General features: G+C 35.8%; 1 protein-coding gene across 1 annotated transcript in view; it reads left to right on the top strand.

The window, feature by feature from the left end:
- The window catches only part of DIO2 (iodothyronine deiodinase 2), a 222,778-nt gene extending 222,754 nt beyond the window's left edge, over positions 1–24 (top strand). Inside the window, 1 exon segment of the mRNA XM_054567191.1 lies at positions 2–24. Coding sequence (XP_054423166.1) covers positions 2–24 — 23 coding nt within the window.
- Positions 25–19,355: the final 19,331 nt, after the last annotated feature.

Raw genomic sequence — 19,355 nt, forward strand, 5'->3', positions numbered from 1 at the left:
ATGAAATCTAGATTAGCTGGTTAAAGGTATGATTGTAGCAGATCTTTAAAAAAAAAAAATATATATATATATATATATATATGTGTGTGTGTGTGTAAAGGAAAAGAAACTTAGAACTGAATCCACTATTTCAACTGAATCTCATTGCCTCACTGAAAGACAGGAATTTACATGTGAGAAGGACATAAACCTCTGACATCTTAATACTTCTTTCACCACTCAAATGGCATTTGGCTAAATAGAAGTCCCATCACTTCTCTTAAAAAAAAGCAAAAAAACTTAAAAAAATTTCTGATTGAAAATATCCCAAGATAGAGAGGAAGAAACCTTGTTTGCTGCAGCTGATGCTTTGGGACCTAAAGAGAAGACTTACCTGACTGACTTCCATGTTAGGGAAGCTTCTGTTCTTGTCAGTATAAAGGATATTGCTTAAGCTTTATTCAGCATGGGTAGAGCTCAACTAGAAAATTCTTAAATGTTTACTGATAATGAGGCATTGAGCCCAGGCCATGTGGTTAGAACCTTGGCATTTAACGTTACTTTCTCATGTTCTAGTTTCTCATCATGTAGTGCTCAGAGCCAGTCTAAACATCCCAGAGCTCATGGGTGTATTTGTAGATATCAAGAATGATTCCTACCTGGAGGGTAAGATCGATCATCTGAAATCTGAGGGTTACTTTTGAGGCAGGTGAATAAAGCACTAAAAGAAAATCCAGTTAACTAGCTAGAAAAAAGGAGGCAGAAGGATTAGACGGCTTCTTAGAGGTTTGCCTTAGAATCTTGAGAGTGGGACTAATTTCCTACCCACAAAAACATACACAAGACCAGAAAAAGAAGAAGCTCAACTAAAAGTAGCATAGAGAATATACATAGGAAATCAATGTATTTATCATATACCTTAGATTGAAGGAGAAAGGAGGATGCCAGGGAAAGAAAACAAACTCTAATATTTGTATTTCTGAGGGGTTTTTTGAGAAATGATTATTTTTTGAAACCTGTTTGTGGTATGTATATTTTTAGTAGGTGAATTATATACCCCATGATACTGATTAAAGGTAAAACCAGTGGGTACAGTAATGCTGGTCTGTCCCTCTCCATCTCTACCATTGTGATGTAGCCCTGCTCACTCTTGATCTCAGTCTGTATAGAAGTATTTTCTTAATGCTAAGCTCGTCAGCTCAAGATATGTATATATATTCACTCTCAGATGTTGTGGGAGGTACGTGCCCTCCCCATTCAGCTGCAGCACTGTTTTCCCACCAAAGTAGGTGATCTATAATGAATGGTCAGTGTGAACAAACGGTTTCTTCAGTTGCAAAACAGAGGAAGAGAAAGTTAGTTTGAGATAATTCCCATCAGCACTTGTGGCAGAATTGATATAATACAATCTTCATAAGTATGGAATTTGGTAAAAGAATTCCCATTGACATTTGAATTTGGACTTGGCTCTTCCTTTGTTTCTATTAACTGAGGTCTGTAATCTAAGGCCTCTATAGTACATTAATATAAAGTTATTTTCATATATAAATACCATATTTCTCTTTGAAATGAAGACACAATAGCTTTGCCTATAAGTAACATAAGTAATATCTAAATATCATAACTTCCAAAAGATTTAGTATCATATTATGATACAAAACATGATAGATTTTGTATCATACAATTTTTATTATAAATTTAGGAATACGATCAAATCACAGTATATGATCATATTTATATGTATAATCAAAGGTTCTTATGACCATTCCATCAATAACTGAACTATAAAATTAAAAAAAAGAAAAATATATCTAAAGTTGAAAATATCTTTCTAAACTAGTTGCCTGAAGTGAAAAAGATGTGGGAACTAAGGGTGCAAAGCCACAAGTCTATTTTTTTTAACTGATGCAACATAGTAATCATATCACTCACTAGTCAGTGTATCATTTAGAAATTAAAGGACCATTTTAACTTTTTTTTCACAGCAACATTTAAATTTCTCAATATTTTAAATTCAACAAACACACCCACAAAGAAACAAAGCAGATTTTGAAAATGTGACGCTATCCAACAAATTTCTGGAAAAATCACTTTGAAAATAGACTATTTCAGAGGTAAATAAACTCTATAACTCAAGGCTTATCAGTGGGCCACACTGATTTTTGTCTTCAAAATGGTGTTGAGATTTATGTGGTACATAAAAGAACAAGTGGTGGCTGCACACCCGCACCGTTGTCCTTAAACTTCCCTTTTGTTCTACATGTACAACAGTGGCACAGGATGTTGGAGAAGCTGGTAGGGGGATGGGGTTTGGCGAAGGTAGTCAGTGCTAGTTGTCTGGGGAAAAGGATGATGAAAAATGACCCAGCTGTGATACATTTTTAAAGAAAGAGAAAGTTGTGTGTGTGCAATTCCTCTCCTTGAGGATAATCCAATGGAGAAGTGAAGCAGTGGAAGTAGACATACAAAGGCATCGGCTGAATATCAGGGAAAAAGATATGTTCCATAGAACATAGAAAAGTCACTGGAAGAAAGACTGTTGGGGGCCAATGAAGAAAGTAAATTGACAAAGCTCAGGAATTCTACAATATATAGAATGGCTCAGTTTTATCAAAATTATGATAAGCCTGTAATTATGTAATCTATTTATCTCAACATGAACTTTTATGATTTCCTGTGATGTATCTTTCATGAACTTAACAAAAACTCATTAGTTGAGATAGAGGGAAATTGATGCTTAGTTGATATATGCTCAGAGAAATTATTAGATTGTCAGTACCCTCCCCATCTATCCTGTCTTTTATAAAGTATGTTTCTTTGAAGAATTGTAGTTCTTATTCTCACAAGGCAAAAATTTTATATATGGATATTTATAATTTTATATATAAAACTTTGAGATGATCTTCTCAGTACCTAAGCATCTTTACCCTCTGTGTTTACATGGAGCTATCAGTTTAGCTTTTTAAACTGAATTAGCTTGTCTGTTATTGAAATAGTTTCCAAGCGATTTTAGATAATATCATAGCATCTAGGTTCTCTCAAACATGTAGTCTTTGAAAGACTTCTGTCTTGGAACTATTCAAAATTTACCTTATTTTATTTTATTTGAAAATATTAGTGAAACCAACAATGACTCTCTTAAACGGGCATGAATAAAATGCCTGCACAGTAATGTAGAAATATTTGATACAGACATTGAAGTATAACTGACCTCTTTAGAAGTAGATTGGGACCTCTGTTCTTGCTTTGTATAGCTAAAGTGACAGTCATTTAACTTATCTGACTTTTTATATTTATGTTTTGGATCTCCAGCCCTATGTCTTCACCTCATTTATAGAATGTACTCCTGATTTTTGGTAATATCAACTTCTAAATGGCGTATTGATGTAGTTAAATTCAGCCATTAACCAGGAAATGCCTATTCTATGATCAAGGAGAAAAGAAAAGACTGCTGCCTTTCATTTTGCCCAAGTGTACTGAACTAGTTGGGCTCTTGAACGAAAATTAGGAAATATGGTGAGGTCATGTGTGGGTACTGCCTGGCTGCATAAAACACTATTAGGGCAGGTGAAAGACAAAATCTAGGCCTTTGGGATAATTCCCAGCTGGATACAGGGTAGCCTCAGCATGTCTTATGGGCTATGTCCATAACAAGAGGAATGCACTGATGTACAGGACTTCCCATTCTGTAAATCCTAAAAGATAAATCTGGACATTTATTCCATCTGACCTCTGACTGATGGTTTGGAAAATAAGCCCAGTTAGAATCACGTGGCCATTGCAAAGGGAAAAATGTGGATACTCGCTTCTGCAGGATGCATGAAAACTTTACCTGCATTCAAAGCTTTTCAGAACATGCCCAGTGTCATATCTCTCAGCAGTGGAGATTAACAATGAGCATTTTAATTCTAGGAGCTTTTTAAAAAAAAAACTACAAAAAAAAAGATATTGCCAAAAATCAGATATAAAGTGTTTTTTGTTACATTCAAATCTCCTCCCTACTTCCTCCTTTATTTTAGAAATTGAAGCTAAACCCAGTCTTCATACTGAAGCCCAGAATGGGGCATAAGTACCAACCTCTGTTTGGTGATCAGCCCATTTTAGTGGTGTCCTGAGGTCCTCCAGGGAAGGAGGAGGCAGGACGTGGGAGAGTCAGGGAGTTGCTAACTGGGGAGACCCAGGCTCTTCTGACTTGGTCTGTTAATTGGGAAGATTCTCAAAGAAACTTCACACCCCTGGTGGAAGGCTGAGTGTCACTGAGTGACTTTAGGATGAGCCGGATATTGGTCCATTTCCTGATGCCTTACATTCTGGGTAACACCAGCAAAGCCTGAGAATTAAGAGACCCAGCTCTATTTCACAGTGCGTCTGAACCAACAGAAAACAAACACAGATATCCAAACAAGACTGGTCATGCAAGTTGGGGCTTGCTGCGTGTCTTGGGCAGCAGCGCCAGAGCCCCAGGGAGGTTATTTAATATTTACTGAGGAGACTTTGAAGACCCAGGATATGTTTACTGAAGTCATTATTTTGGCTCAAAACTCCCCTTACCTGCCCCTCTCCCCCAAATAAATAGGTAAACACACAAATGAAAGAAGCTTGCAGGAGAGGTTGGGAAATAAATAAAAGTCTCTGAAAACTTCTCCAAATCACGTCATTGGTGGGTGTGGTTTTTATCTGTGTTAGAACTGAAGGATATGAAAACATAAATGTCCAGTACTTTATAACCAAAGCAATGGAAGGATATTGGGAAGGGAATGTTGGCCAGTGTTGTTTAGTTTTGCATCACATTATCACCAGACTCCATCACTAGCCCAAGTAACCGAGCCCCTGAAGAGGGAGACTGGGATGGGCAGAGGTAACGGGTGTGCGAATGATAACTACTGACGAAAGAGTCATCGACTCAGTTAGTGGTTGGATGTAGTCACATTAGTTTGCCTCTGTCCATCTTTGTCTTCCTAGCAAGGAGAATATTCGGGGCATGATGCTAGGAGTACTGGGTAAATGTGGTGAGAATGCTTGTGTGTACCTCTGCTTCTTGGTTGCAGAAACAGAAATGCTTTGGAGACTATCAGTAGAAAGAGTGTTATTATATTGGTGCTGAGTGGTATGTGTGCTTTTATAATTTGTTCTTGTATTTTAATAAATTTTGAATAAAAGAATAAAGTTACTCTTTGGTTCTATTTGTTTATTTTTGAATTACTCTCTAGACCTTGCCCTTGGCTGGAACACATTCATGGTTGACAAGGGAAAGAGAATCCATCATTCTAATATTTATTCCTTGGTATTTGTGGGCAAAGTTGCCAGCAAGGCCAGGTTATTTTAATCTCATGCTGTGTGCCAGAGTCTTCAAGGAAATCAAGACAAGTTAAAAGAAAATCTTCAGATACTTTCCATATTCATGAACAAGTTGCACAGAGAATTCATGGAAAGGGGCCTGTTAAAGAGACTGTGGAGCAAACTTCTTGGTTATATTTACACCCAGGTTTTCTAAGTGCAATAAATAAACTTTCCAGGAAGTTGGTTAAAGCAACACACATGTACATACACACCTGTATGTATTTGCATGTGTTAAGTGTATGTATATAAATATATATGTATATACTTGCACACACATATTTGTTATACAATTGTCAGTACATTAACATGGGGGAAAATATCAACATCTGAACACATTTATATTAAGCACTTTTCACTCTAAGAAGGTAAGCACATGACAAATGGTTTACAGGGGCAATGGCCTGTTAATGACAAGGATATATTTGCAACATGGTTAAATATGTGCATTTTGTTCCTGAAAACAGGTGACTTAACCAAAGAGTATCTCTTCAGACTCTTGTTCATGATTTCATATACATAGTAATTTCATTAATATTTGTAGTGTCTTATATAATATTCCTGAATTTTAATGGAAACTTAAGGAATCATTACTTTGACAACTATTGATTGAGATTCTATTCTTTGCAGGGTTCACCCTGTACTAGGTGCAATGGAATGAGCAAAAGCAGTAAAATTAAACTCATGAAGACATCACTTCCTCAAGGAACCTGTCATTAATTAGTGGAGACTCTCCAAGTGACAAACTCAAATTAGTCTACAACAAAACAAAACAAAAGACCTGAATTTATTGGCTGATATAACCAAACTCTGGAAACGATTAGGATGAAACTTGGCTCATGGAAAAATGGATCCAGGGTCTTAGAAACCTTCAGTGCTTAATAGGTCTTTTATCTTGTCTCTTTTTTGGGGTGTCAGCTTTTTTGCTCAGACTGTTTTTTCCTTATGTCGGGTGACGGGGCTGGGAAATGCTCCTCACTTGCATATTACTTTAAGACAGCTCAGATAGAGTTTGACTCTACCTGCAGGGAAGGGCTTGAACAGGACTAACTTGTGTTACGTGCCCATTCTCTTTCCCTGGGAGTAGGTTCTCTTACCAGAAGGAGAGCAAGAAGTGCTGGGAATATACAAAAGTATCAGAAGTTGACTTAGTTACCATTATGGGTTTTTTTTTTTAATTGAAATAACATTGGTTGATAACATTATATAAATTTTAGGTGTACAAAATTATAACACAATATCTGTTGCATGCTCACAACCAAAAGTCTAGTTTCCTTTTGTGAGCACACATTTGACCCCCTTTACCCAATTTGCCCTCCCCCATTCCCCCTTTCCCCTCTGCTAACCATCATTTTGTTGTCTGTAGCTGTAAGTTTGTTTTTGTTTTAGTCCATTTGTTACTTTTTTGTTTTATATTCTATATATAAGTGAAATCATGTTTTTTGTCCTTTTCCATTTGACCTGTTTCACTTAGCATAATACTCCCAAGATCCACTCACATAGCAGAGTGGTTAGACATTTATAAAACTTACGAAGTGATCCCCCGATGAGTCTAGTATCTACCTCACACCATACCTAATTATTATAACATTATTTACTGTATTCCCTAATTATTTTATCTTTTTTTATTGCTGAGTAGTATTTCTCTCTCTCTCTTTCTCTTTCTCTCTCTCTATCACATTTTCTTTTTTGTTAATGGGCACTTAGGTTGTTTCCATATCTTGGCTGTTGTTAATCATACTGCAATGAACATAAGGGTGATATATATATATATATATTTGAATTAGTGTTTTCATATTCTTCGAATAAATAACCAGAAGAGGAGTTGCTAGATTGTATGGTAGTTTTATTCTTAATTTTTAAATGAACTTTTATACTCTTTTCCATTGTGGCTGCACCAATTTATAATTCAACCAATAGTGTACAAGGAGTCCCCTTTTTCCACATCCTCTCCAACACCTGTTGCTTCTCATCTTTTTTATAATAGCCATCCTGGGAGATATGAGGTGGTATTTCATTGTGGTTTTGATTTGCATTTTCTTCATAATTAGTGGTGTTTAACATCTTTTAACATGTCTGTTGGCCATCTATATGTTTTCCTTGGAAATATGTGTATTCAAATCCCCTGAATGACCAGTATTTTTAACTTCCTTAATAATAAAGGTAAATAAAAATACAAGGGTACTTCAATAAGTTCTATGACAACAAATAAGAACAAGTTCAGAGAAAGGAAGGACCCTATGGATAGAGCTGTCAGAAGAGACTTTGTAGAGTTTTAAAAAACTTAAATTGAAGTAGGAGGAAGCACAAGACTTAGGTAGGGAAGAAGATGGTCTGTTTTTCACTTAGTCAATACATATTTACTAAGTGACTACGAGTTATAAATAAAGAGGCTAAATCAGTAAAAAAAAAAAATAAAACACTAACATGCCTATCATCCTTAGAAAGGATAAGTCAATTCAGTAAAAGTTGAAAGAACTGAGGTGGAAACTATGTTTTATATTTTTTTTGTATTTCTTCATATTCCTTCCTCTCTTGGGTGAGCAGAGATTTATAACTAAAGTTCAATAACCAATTAATGTTTTGGGCACCTATCAAGTCATAAATGAAGTGCTAGCCATCCAAACACTACATTCTGTAGGTATATATACAAATGATATAAAATATGATTTCTTTTACTGTGTTTACAATCTAGTTGGTTAAGTGAAAAGTCTAGGCAGAATAATATCTAACGTACCAGATATAATCTCCAAATATACTGAGCCTTCAAACTTCGAAGTTGTGCTATTTAGCTCCATCTAGAAGAACCTTTAGAAGAAACTGAAGGAAAAAAAAAAACATAGAAAAATATATTTTAAAAATAAGGGCATCTTCCAGCAAGGAATCCCTTAAAATATTCCAGGAAATTTTATGATAAAATTTCTAAGTATAATGCATGGCACCGAGACATTTTGCAGAAGCATTCAGAGTCCTTTTCCAGTTTTCACATGGGTCAAAATTTACTATGGCTTAGTCATCTCAGGCAACCGCCATGTCCTAGAATTGTGCAATAGAAGAAAGGAAGATATGCTAGTGTAAGAGGCATAGAATAAATCCCCAACATACACTAAGGCAAAAACTTGAAAACTTTTAATAAAAAAATACAGTTTTTGTTATTGTGAAGTCAATGAAGTGTCCTGGGTGTGCTTTGCACATCTAACCATTCGGAACTGAAGGGTTCTACCTTCAGGAATCAAGGCTGGCTAGAGCTTCACTACAGTTTGGCTCAATTGTACCTTGCAGCTTAAGTATCCAGGGGGAACAATTCTGGGTCCTGTAGCTGCCTATATTGTCTAGAGTAGAGAGAGACATCCCAGGTACCTCTTGATAAATTGTGATTGCTTTTACATCCTAAACTGAGGAGTTGGACTCAAAGAATGCTAGGGGTGCAGAAGCCCACTAAACCCCATTCCTGCTTCAGAAAAGGGACTTTAATTTCTATTTCTTCTTCAGCCTTTCCTGTTCCTTTCATATTTTTTCATGTCTCTTCAGAAAAGGTAAGAACTTTACCCTGAATGCAATAGTCATGGAGCTAAGATAGCGTGGAATAGGTTGTATAGTTAATAAGGTCTATGTAATTCTCTAAAAATCTGGATTTATACATTTTTGACAACACATGTGAGACAATTTAGGTAATTTATGAAAATGGACATACCACAGCCCTAGGTCTCCTCACAGGCCACTCCCATAGGAGGTGGAATCTCGCCTTAGTACTGCAGGATGCTTATTTCTCTGCTGCAGCTGCTGAGTTTTCATTGATTTTTGTGTTTGTACTCATGTATGCTTCATGGATTACCTTTGTGATCTGCCAGTTTTAATGGGAGAAGAAGTGTGCTGTAAATGTTTGACATAGTAAAGTTTCTTTGCAGTGAAGAAAATCCTAATGGAAACCCTGGCATTTCCACTCTCTGATGGTACTAGGAGAATCTCATCCCCCATTTCCAACTGTCACCATCATACGGAGACACACACACCTTCCCTGCTTTTGTAATAGCTGCGTTTTCCTTCATCAAACCCAATACTGATTTTTTTGTTGTTAATTCCACTATTGACTCTATCCACTTAAGTGTGCGATTATGGAAAAATTTCTTTTGGCATATGTGTTTTCAGTTCATGCACATTCCTTAAAAGCACCTCCCTTGGGTACATCAAGGAATGCCTACTCATATTTTGGAAAGTTCAAAGTTCTGGCCCGTATCCACTTTTCCCCTTCTTATGGTGCTCAGGCTTTCACACAGACTGGTGATTGACATCAGGTTCACATTTTAGTTACACCTTTAGAAGATCTGTCATATTTTATTACTGGTCGACATTTACATACACATCTATGAATATATTACTAATAGTAATATATGTAGTTCATTCCATGGCAAAAAATGGTTACCTTCTAAACCCGAGAGAAAAAAAGATCTTCTTCATATAATTAAGGAGAGAGATAGGTTGAACCCCAACTGAATTGACAGTCGCCATCCTAGTGATCAGGTAGAAGAGACCAGTCTTGTTCCCACTGGGTGTGCCATGATTATAGAAAACACATCAAGAAATCATTCGGGGTAGGGACTCTTCCTGTTTCTTAATGATTCAGGTACATCTAGTTACATCTGTAGCCCAGACACACCAAACATGTTTGTACGCTGGCTTTGTGTAGAGTTGGGTGGCTTCCAAGTAAAAGGCAAGTGGCAATAATCCCTTGAGTGCTGTGTTGTTTCACTGGCTCTTTAGTTAGTCTTTGGAAACCATCCTTTAAAGTCACCAGTGACCTTCTAATCTAGGCAAGTCCAAGGCTCATTTTTTTTCTGTCCTTACTCTATAGTTCATACCAGTTAGCACTTTTAACTCCCACAGCTACTTTTTTCTCTTTCACTGTTCCCTCCTCTCATTTAGTCTATTAATAGTCGATGTTTCTTCAGGATTATTCCTATATATTCAGTTTTCTCTCTTGTAGTCTTTCTGAAATAAGGAGAGAGGAAATGACATTACAAATTGCACTAGAGTTAGCATTAGGTTTGTAAGTGAGAAGCAAAGACCCAAATCAATAATGACTTAAACAAGACAGGTGCTTATTTTTCTCTCTCATGTGGAAGTCCTGAAATTGGTGATTTGTGGCAAGTATAGAAGCCTGGTTCCATGCAGTGCTTAGCCTTCTGCTCCACGTTCATGATGGCTCACAGTTCTTATACACCTATACCCCAGGCAGAAAGGTAGAAAAAGGAAAAGGAAGAAAACAGGCAAAATGTGTCTATCAGCCATCTTTTAAAGAGATTCTTAGAAATTGTTTAATAGACATTTCTATTTATATCCCATCGGCCAAGACTTTTGCCACAAAACGAACCTACCTGCAAAGAAGGTTAGAAAATGTAGTCCTTATACTGCACAGTCATGTGCCCATCTGAATTCTATTACAGTACAAGGGGAAAACATATTTGTAAAGATATTTGCCTATATTTTCTTCTAGCAGTTTAATATTTCCTTTTCATAATTATGTATTTTATCTACCTGGAGCTAATTTCATTTGTGACATTAGGTAAGAAATTTAAATTTACTCTACTTTTCTATCAGATAATTAATTATTATAGCATCCTTTATTTCTTTTCTCCCAATGAAATATAATGCCAGTTCTGACAAGTTTCCATAGTATTTAAAAAATAATACTCCATAACTTGAAGAATGGTTGGAAATTTTTTTGCCCAATGTAAATATTTTTGCATCATAGATATGCCTTAAAATTCTGCTTCAGAAAAAGAATCAAATTATTGTTTAGAAATATGAATTATTAAAATTTAATATTATTACCTGGCTCTAGAGAATTTATTTTTACCATTTGAGCCATTAAATTACTGCCTTTATTTGAATCTCTGATTCTAATTTGCCACTAATAATAATGAGCTTTAAAAATCACAGATTATGTGTGTTATATTTGCTCTACTTTCTCTAAACTACTATAAAGAAATTCTGCTTTCAGATCTGGAGAAACACATATTTAAATTATTAACTGTGGAGATTCTGTTATATATGGTATTGCTAATTTATAACTTTGAAGGCAGAGATCTTATCTACCTTGTTTATTATTTTTATCCCCAATGAGTGCCCAATATGGTTCCTTGAACATGGTAGATGTTCAGTAAATATTTGTTGAATAAATGAAAAAAATATATATATATATTTATAGTAAGGCTAATATAGGGTTAACAGTTTTGTTTATGGAAACTGGACCTTGTAGAGTATCTTATTTTCATAACTATTATAATATATTATCACTCAAATAAATTGCATCCCTTTCTCAAAGGATTTATTTTTTATTCAATAAGGCAACGTGCTAATGAACATAAAGAGGGAAGGGATCATGGGAACATGGGATCAACAAATAAGTGTTTTAAAATACACCTCAATTTTTAACTAGCAAATAATGTAATTTCATCAGAGGTCCTTATTGCATTATGAAGTTCGTCAATAAATAGCCTGGTGGCCTGAGTGGTCAGAATACCTAACTTCTTATTGTACATAACCAGCTATGTGACCTTGAGTAGTAATCACTGTCCTGGTCCAGTTTACTTATTTTAAATTAGGAGGCCGGCCTTTTTTTTTTTTTGCTAAGGTCTTTTCCAGCTCTAAATTCCTTTATTTTTTATATTTACCCTACATGTGTCATATAGTCCAAATTCACTGGTCCACAGTTGGAGATGCTGGCCATCCCTGCTGCTACTCAGCCTGAGTAGATAGTTTTCATGCAGGAATGTAAGTCTGGTGTGATGATACCTTTATATTTTTTAAAAAGAAACAGTACATTTGAATTTTTTATGTAAAGTTTCAAGCTTTTAAATATTGGACACAAAGTCCAATAGCTTTAAAACACTGTTTAATCCAAACTAAACACAACAACTGGTTGAGTTTGGCCTATGGGCTGCTACTTTAAGCTTTAAAGGACTTTCTTTCTGTCCTTACCATTTTCAATAACTATTTTTCTTGTCAGTGCATAACAGCTGCTGCATATTATTTTCCTGCTGCATTCACAAAGAATAGATCAAGTCCAGTGGATTTGGATGATAATATGTGTAGGTTTAGTATTCTAGAATGACATTGTAGTTATGACATAAGGAAAAACTATATCTTGGTCTTAAGTGACCAATGTATGATATGGCTAGTTATTTCACATAGGTGCTAGTCAGAGAACAGTCATATTATCTGGGAGAAGAAAAGAGATGTCAACAAAGGGATTCAGAAGTTAAACCCCCATCAGTTTAGTAGAAACCTTGGAGTCTATTTCCCATTTTTTAGCAAAGTAAGAGGATATAAAGTAGGCTCAGGGAGGGGAAAAAGGCTATTTCATATCTAACCCAATTATATTCCTTCTACAAGTTTTATGCCTGGTGAAGTCATCTAAACTTAATTAAGATCTAACTGAATCAAAATGGTGTTTCTGAAAAGCATGTCGGCATTGGAGTCAGACTTGGGCGTGAACCTAATTTCAGTCACTAATTGCATGACCTTAAAGTTGTTAATCTTATCTGTGCCTCAGATACCTCTTTTACAAAAAGGGGAAATAATACCTTTGATGCTGTTGTGGGTAATAGAAATAAAACATGTACTGATATGGAGTATAATAAATAATAGCTAAACTTAAACTAAATTTATCATACTTTTTTTTTGGAACTCCTCCTATGTAAAAGTTTCTGTTTGTTCCCTATCTAGAAAACAAATATGAACAAAGAATTATTTCTGTTTCAAAGACTGAATGCTTTAATTTGGGAAATACAGATTAACTATACTGTATTAAGTATACAGTATAGATTGAGGTGGATAGATTAACTACCACCTCAGGATAGGCTCTAACATATAGTAACAGCATGAGAGCATATTAACAACTCCTTTATGAATAAGTTTATTATTCTCTTCATTGACAATTCTTCAAGTCTTAATTATTCCAGGAGGAAGAGGTGGATTGATGAGAGATGCTAGGAAATACCTTCCAGGAGAAGAAAATAACATAATAAAAAGCATATTTTCCAGAAAGCATAGAACATATAGTGAACACACTGATGGAAAGTATCATGGGAACAGAAAAGAGACAATATTGGGAACAGAGGTTTTAGACAGGTGGTGCCATTAGCAGATGTATTCAACTCTCTTATCACAATATTCCAACAGAAATGGCCACGTCATACAAAAAATGGGAAGAACAAATAATGGTAGAAGCGACCTTCTAAAAATGTCAAGAAGTTTCAGCTAAATAAAGTTTTTAAAGAGGCAGTTTAAATAAAGCATAAAAGAGTGACCTGTAACTTTTCCTTCTCTTAGAGCAAGTGCCCTCTGCTTGGGAAAGCAGAGATTAGAAGAGTCTCTGGTAGCTGCATTGATGGAACTCCAATTCAGAGAAAAGACAGGCCTGGAGAGAGAAGTCACAAGAAACAAAAACTAGAGGTCCTAAATTTTTTATCACAGAGAAATAGAGGAAATTCATTGGCTTGCTCCGATTCTAGTGAAGGCCAGGTACAACTGAATTGTTTTCTTCATCTATGAGGACATGTAAATAAGGAACATTACCAATCACATAAAATATTTTTCAAGATGATAAGACCACCTTTCATGGGTGGAAGGAGAACTCAGAAATGTTTTTATTCTTGTTATTAATGTGATTAAAGAAGTTGTCACAACTATGAAAATTGAGCAAACAGTTGTATAAAGGATATATTCTGAAATCATGAAAGATATCATGGGAATTTTTTTAAAATGCTTAATTAAAAGAAGGCAGTAAAAAGTTGAATACACTGAAAATGGATGTTTGAAACTTTGAAAATATCTCTAAAGATCTGTGTGATAAAAAAAATGGAATTCTTAAGAGAAAAAAATTAAACACAGATTTAGAAAAAAATCCACATGTAGTAGACATCAGTAAGAAACAGAATGAGAGAACAGAAAAAGTAAGTAAAGAAATAAAAAAAGAAATTGTTCTGAAGAAAAGATCCAAGTGTTTGACTGAGAGTCCTCACCAATTATCAGATGAGTTTAATGGAAATACACAAACAGTTGTTGAATTTTTAAAAAATCAAGTTAAATAAACTTAAAAGCATAGAAGCTAATTGAAACAGGTGGGGGTGGGGAAGAAACCTAAGATGGGGTGGGCATGATATTTCTCCAAAATACTAAAGACAATAAAAAAGGAGAATGAGCAAAAGGGCACTGAATTCTTAAAGACTGTCATGCAAGAATTCTGTACTCAGCAAAATTGTCATTAATATGTTTGAGCACAGGAAAGATATTTCAGATTTTGTCATCACTGTATCCTCCTGAAAAAAAATTTACTTCAACCCACATCCTAAGAGAAAACTGACAGTTGAAACAAAATAATAATGAATTCAAGAATGATAAACTCCAGCCATAGTTTAAAGAACAAAATTTGGTTTTGAGCAATAAAACTATTTGAATATCTATAATTATATCTTGAGTAGTAAAACATTTTGAATGTCAAAATTCTTTAAAACAAAGTATTCATGATAAGAAAAGTAATAATAATTTGGTCTAATTATTCAGATTACATACACAAAAACAATGAACCTGATGAAGAAATAGAAGAATTATAAAATGAAATCTCATGTCAACTGTGAAAATAAATGGATCCTTTCATTGTTGATATTAATAACTAGAGAAACTAGGTTAAAATATTTTTAAAATAGAAGTTAACCTTTTTATGATTGCTAGGAAGAAAACATGATGTAAAACTTCTACATCCCTAGAGAAAAGAATCTCAGATAAATGTCATGATACAATAATTAAATAAAATAAGCAGCAAGTATATATACTAAAATGTCAACAATTGTTAGTTCTATATTCTCTAAGTATGAAATAAGTTTACTTTATTTATACTTATCTATATTAACACACATTTTACAATAAATACAAATTAATTACTTAATAAGAACAGATAGTTTATATTTTTGAGTCATTGCGGCAAATGGTAATAAAGTAATTAAAAAATTATTTTCAAGTATGGAAAAAAATGTTTCCACTTTTGTAAATAAGGACATATGTAGATAGACCAAAATATCTTTGCAGAGTGAAATCAAGATTGAATTATATCTTCTTCATATTTTTTTGCAAAGGTTTTCTAAAATTACCTGGGGCTATTTTTATAACAAACCAAACAATGGGATTGAGGGCTTGGACGGGGCTGTGTTGTGGAGGATTTGAGTATCACATTAAAGGATTTAGATGCACTCCTGGTCAATGAGGAGCGACTGAAGCTTTTTAAGAAGGGAAGTGATATGAACAGATTTGTATTTTGAGAAGATTAAAGCGGAAGTATTGTTATTGTTTAAATTGGATTCAAGTGGAAAATTGACTGGAATTTATTGTAATGGTCTAGACAGGAAGTAATAGGTCAGAACTACATTTCTGCAACACAAACAGGCGAGAAGAGAAACATTTGATGTAATAGAGAGGAACAGTCAAGGGGACAGCATTTAATGCTAGAGTTCGGAAGTGAAACCAAAGAAATACAGAGTCAATGTTATTGGGAGAACAACGATGCCCTTAGCACGGAGAGAACAGTGAAGGAAAGCAGGGAGAAAAGAAGGTATAGGATAAAGGATGAAGAATTTGATTTCAAATACGTTAAATTTCTGTTGCTGATCACATATCATGTCTTTGGGGTTTTATGGGATAATGGCTCCACTTCACATAGAGATACTCTCTTGGAGTTTTAATGATCTCATTGAATGATCCTCCCCGCCCTCCACAGCACATGGGCAAAAAACCCAGAGGCCCCGAGACCCCTGTGGCCGGAGACCCACCCACCCAAGTGCCAGCTTCCTCTCTACCTTGAGTTTGAAATCATAACTCCATCCCCATTATCAAAGACCCTACCTAGATCAAAGAGTTTCTAGGTGATTCCTTCCATTCCTAGCCAGAACTGCTCTTAGACCTTGGCAACTAATGTCACCGCATTGGACTTGGTGCTTTATCAGTCAGCCTCTCCCATAGGATGTGGAGAGTCTGCAGAGCCCCTCACAACTCTGATCGAGCTCTGGGAACCTGAGGTGTTGTTCTCAGGGCTTGCTCACTTCTCTTCCCCAATCTGTATTCCCAAGAGTGAGCTACGTTGTTGTGTTTGCCTTGACCCACTTGGGGTAGCCAAGCGACAATTGTTTGGGAGGAAGGATATGGATTGCTTTGGAGGAGGAAAACTCCATGTAGTTACGGGTTTCTGTGGTAAAAGATGGAGTTAGATGTGCACAAGACAGTGAGTGATTCCCGGTGTGGGGCCTTCACTTGTATTTTGCCTTGAATCACTCAATATACCTGGTAAAGGACAAGCAGAGACAATGTGTAGGGCAGTTAAAGGGCACTTAAAATTTAGCAGTATATTAATATTTTGGTTGCTGGTGCTAATCTGCTGAGTATAATGGCTAGTAAGGGGAAAATTAGACACAGACTTTTTATAAGGCATTTCTTCTAAACCACAATTAGAGGCCCACTTGAAGAGTTTCCTTTCCCTGTATGAGTCACAGAAAACTGAAATCACTATTTCCTGTTGAGAGAAAACACGAGAAAAGAGAGGAGATGACCACACTTTGGTCTACCCTGGTTTTCTGCTTTATTGGCCTGGTTCCTGAATAAAGAAGACCATTTCCCTCAGGCATCTTCTCAATCTATTCCTCCTTCAATATCCTTAGCATCTTTCATAAGCCCCAAACTGCTCTCAAAGAGTAGATTTAGCCACTTAAATGACTTGTACATCTTCTCCTATTCCCTTTTTCAAAACTCTGCCTCTACGTGGAAACCTACTTCTTCTTCTTTCACATGGTCCCGAATTTAATGACCACAGCTGATTGAATCAAAGGGGAGGCACCTGTGCCAGAGTTCTTAGGTATTAAAAAGTAGTGATGGTAGATTGCCTAAGATGTCATGTTAGACCATATGCAACCACGGAAGCCAATCAAGATAAAAAGGAGACAGAGAGAGAGGCCAAGATACAAACACCCATGCTGCACAAAAGGAACAGAAAAGTTGCCCCACTCTTGGATTTCTCAGTTCCTGTTCTTGTCCTTACATGGCCCTGCTCTCCTTCCCTGTCCTGCCCACCCCTCACCACCTGCTGCCTGTAAAACTTCTTGTGCTTTCTTATAGTACAAATATTTTCTATAAGTGAACTAGGTGTCTATTCCTCATAACAAAGAATCACAAAGATGTGTATGTCAGCTACATTTGGGAGAATTTAATTCCTAATCCTTAAAATTCAATAGTTGACTGCTGGATTTGGTCATCATGACCTTTTGTCTCTCATATAAGAATGTTGGGGCACAAGGCTTTAAATAGCTTGTCAAGGTCACTCAGAAAACTTCTAGCAGATTTGGGTGAGAAATCTAATCTCGGTTTTCTTTCTTTGGCTGTTCTCATACTAAGATCTATTCTACAACTCAGTTCTACTTCATAAATAGTGATAATTGAAATGGGATCAATTATCACTCTACCTTACATAAAATATCCACATGCCCCTTGGTGTAATGGGCTAATTCAATCTTTCCTGGTTAACTAATTTTTATTCTCCTTTGTTGTACAGTCCTTCCTCCATCTTAGCTTATTCTAAATGTTATGCTGAATTAAAAAGCCAGTGAGCAAAGTTTTTATTGCATCTCTTTCACCCTTCTGACTGCTAGAAACTGCTCCTTGGGAAGGCAAGATAATATACTTAACTTTATATTCAACCCAATTATTTGCCAAAGCTGTTAAAACACTGAACATTTGAACAGCACATCAGAGCTCTCCCTCTGATCTCAGGTCTCAAAACTTAGTCGATCCTCACTGTGGACAGAGCCACAGGTGATGAGAAGCATGAAGCCATCTTCTTTATTTCATGTTTGCTGCATTCCTGATTTCTAGGAACCTGTGAGCTGGGCTGCCCAAGTTGCCCGGAGGAATTCTCTACATATCAGTCATGGAGTGTATGTAGGCCACTGTGGATTTGCATTCAACAGAGAACATGGTTGGCAAGCTCCCTCTGACCTCCTTTCCAGATAATTTTAGCACATGTGCCAAGATGTTGCATTATATTAATATTTCAACCCTCATAGCAAAATATGTAGAGGAAAGGGAAAAGGAAGTTATAGCTTCAGATCTTATAAGGCATTTCAATTTATAAAATGCTCTCACAAGCACAAGCTTACTTGCTCTCAGAAAGCTCTATGAAGTAGATACTATTGTCTCTCTCTTTCTTTCTTTTTAAAACAAATGAGCAAATAAGCCTAAGAAAAGTTAATGACTTTGGTAAATGGCAGAGCTAGTACTTGACCTCAAAGTCAAGTATTTTTTGCCTGTATTCTGCTACCATTCATTCCTGCAAACAATAAACTTTTCTTTAGTATCTATGTGGATTGGGCACTGTGCTGAGAACTGGACACATGGTAGTGAACTTCATCTTCATCTTGGGAGATCAGAGTAGGGGTGATATCCAAGTTGAGAAGAGAAGGAAGAAGTGGTAAATGTCATTCAGGCAAAGTAGGAGGGCTGGGAGCATTCCAGGAAGACATAATTTTTATCTCTAAAGTATCCCAGAGGACCTGAAGAGTAGAAATTAGTCAAGGAAGCTAAGAACTAAATTTCCACAATTGCATAATCTCCTATTTAAACATGAAGATATGCATCAATTAGATTTTCTTTTTTCTTTAAGAATCAAATTAAGTGACTTGTCATTACATTCTCAATAGCTAAAAAATTTTAACACATTTCAAATGGGCTTTGTGTTTTTTTTTTCCACTAGCATAATTATTTGGCAATCTGGTTTGTTTTTACTATCTCAATAATCATTGAAGATAGAGTTTTGACTCTGTTCCTGTCAACAGAACTCTGAGGCTGCCTTCTCCTTCCAGGCTACCCTTTACAAAGGCTGGAGCCTACTTTGCCAAAGCCAAGTGGTGTAGGTCTCTCACAGAGCATTCTTTTTAGAAAAGAGGGCTTCTGGCTGCATGAGCAAGGCCTGTTCTTGGGCATTCCATGGGCTGTTTATG

Source organism: Pteronotus mesoamericanus, unplaced genomic scaffold (genome assembly GCF_021234165.1).
Source record: "Pteronotus mesoamericanus isolate MK-2021 breed Mesoamerican mustached bat unplaced genomic scaffold, CSHL_Meso_final contig_182, whole genome shotgun sequence".
Classification (NCBI taxonomy): Eukaryota; Metazoa; Chordata; class Mammalia; order Chiroptera; family Mormoopidae; genus Pteronotus; species Pteronotus mesoamericanus.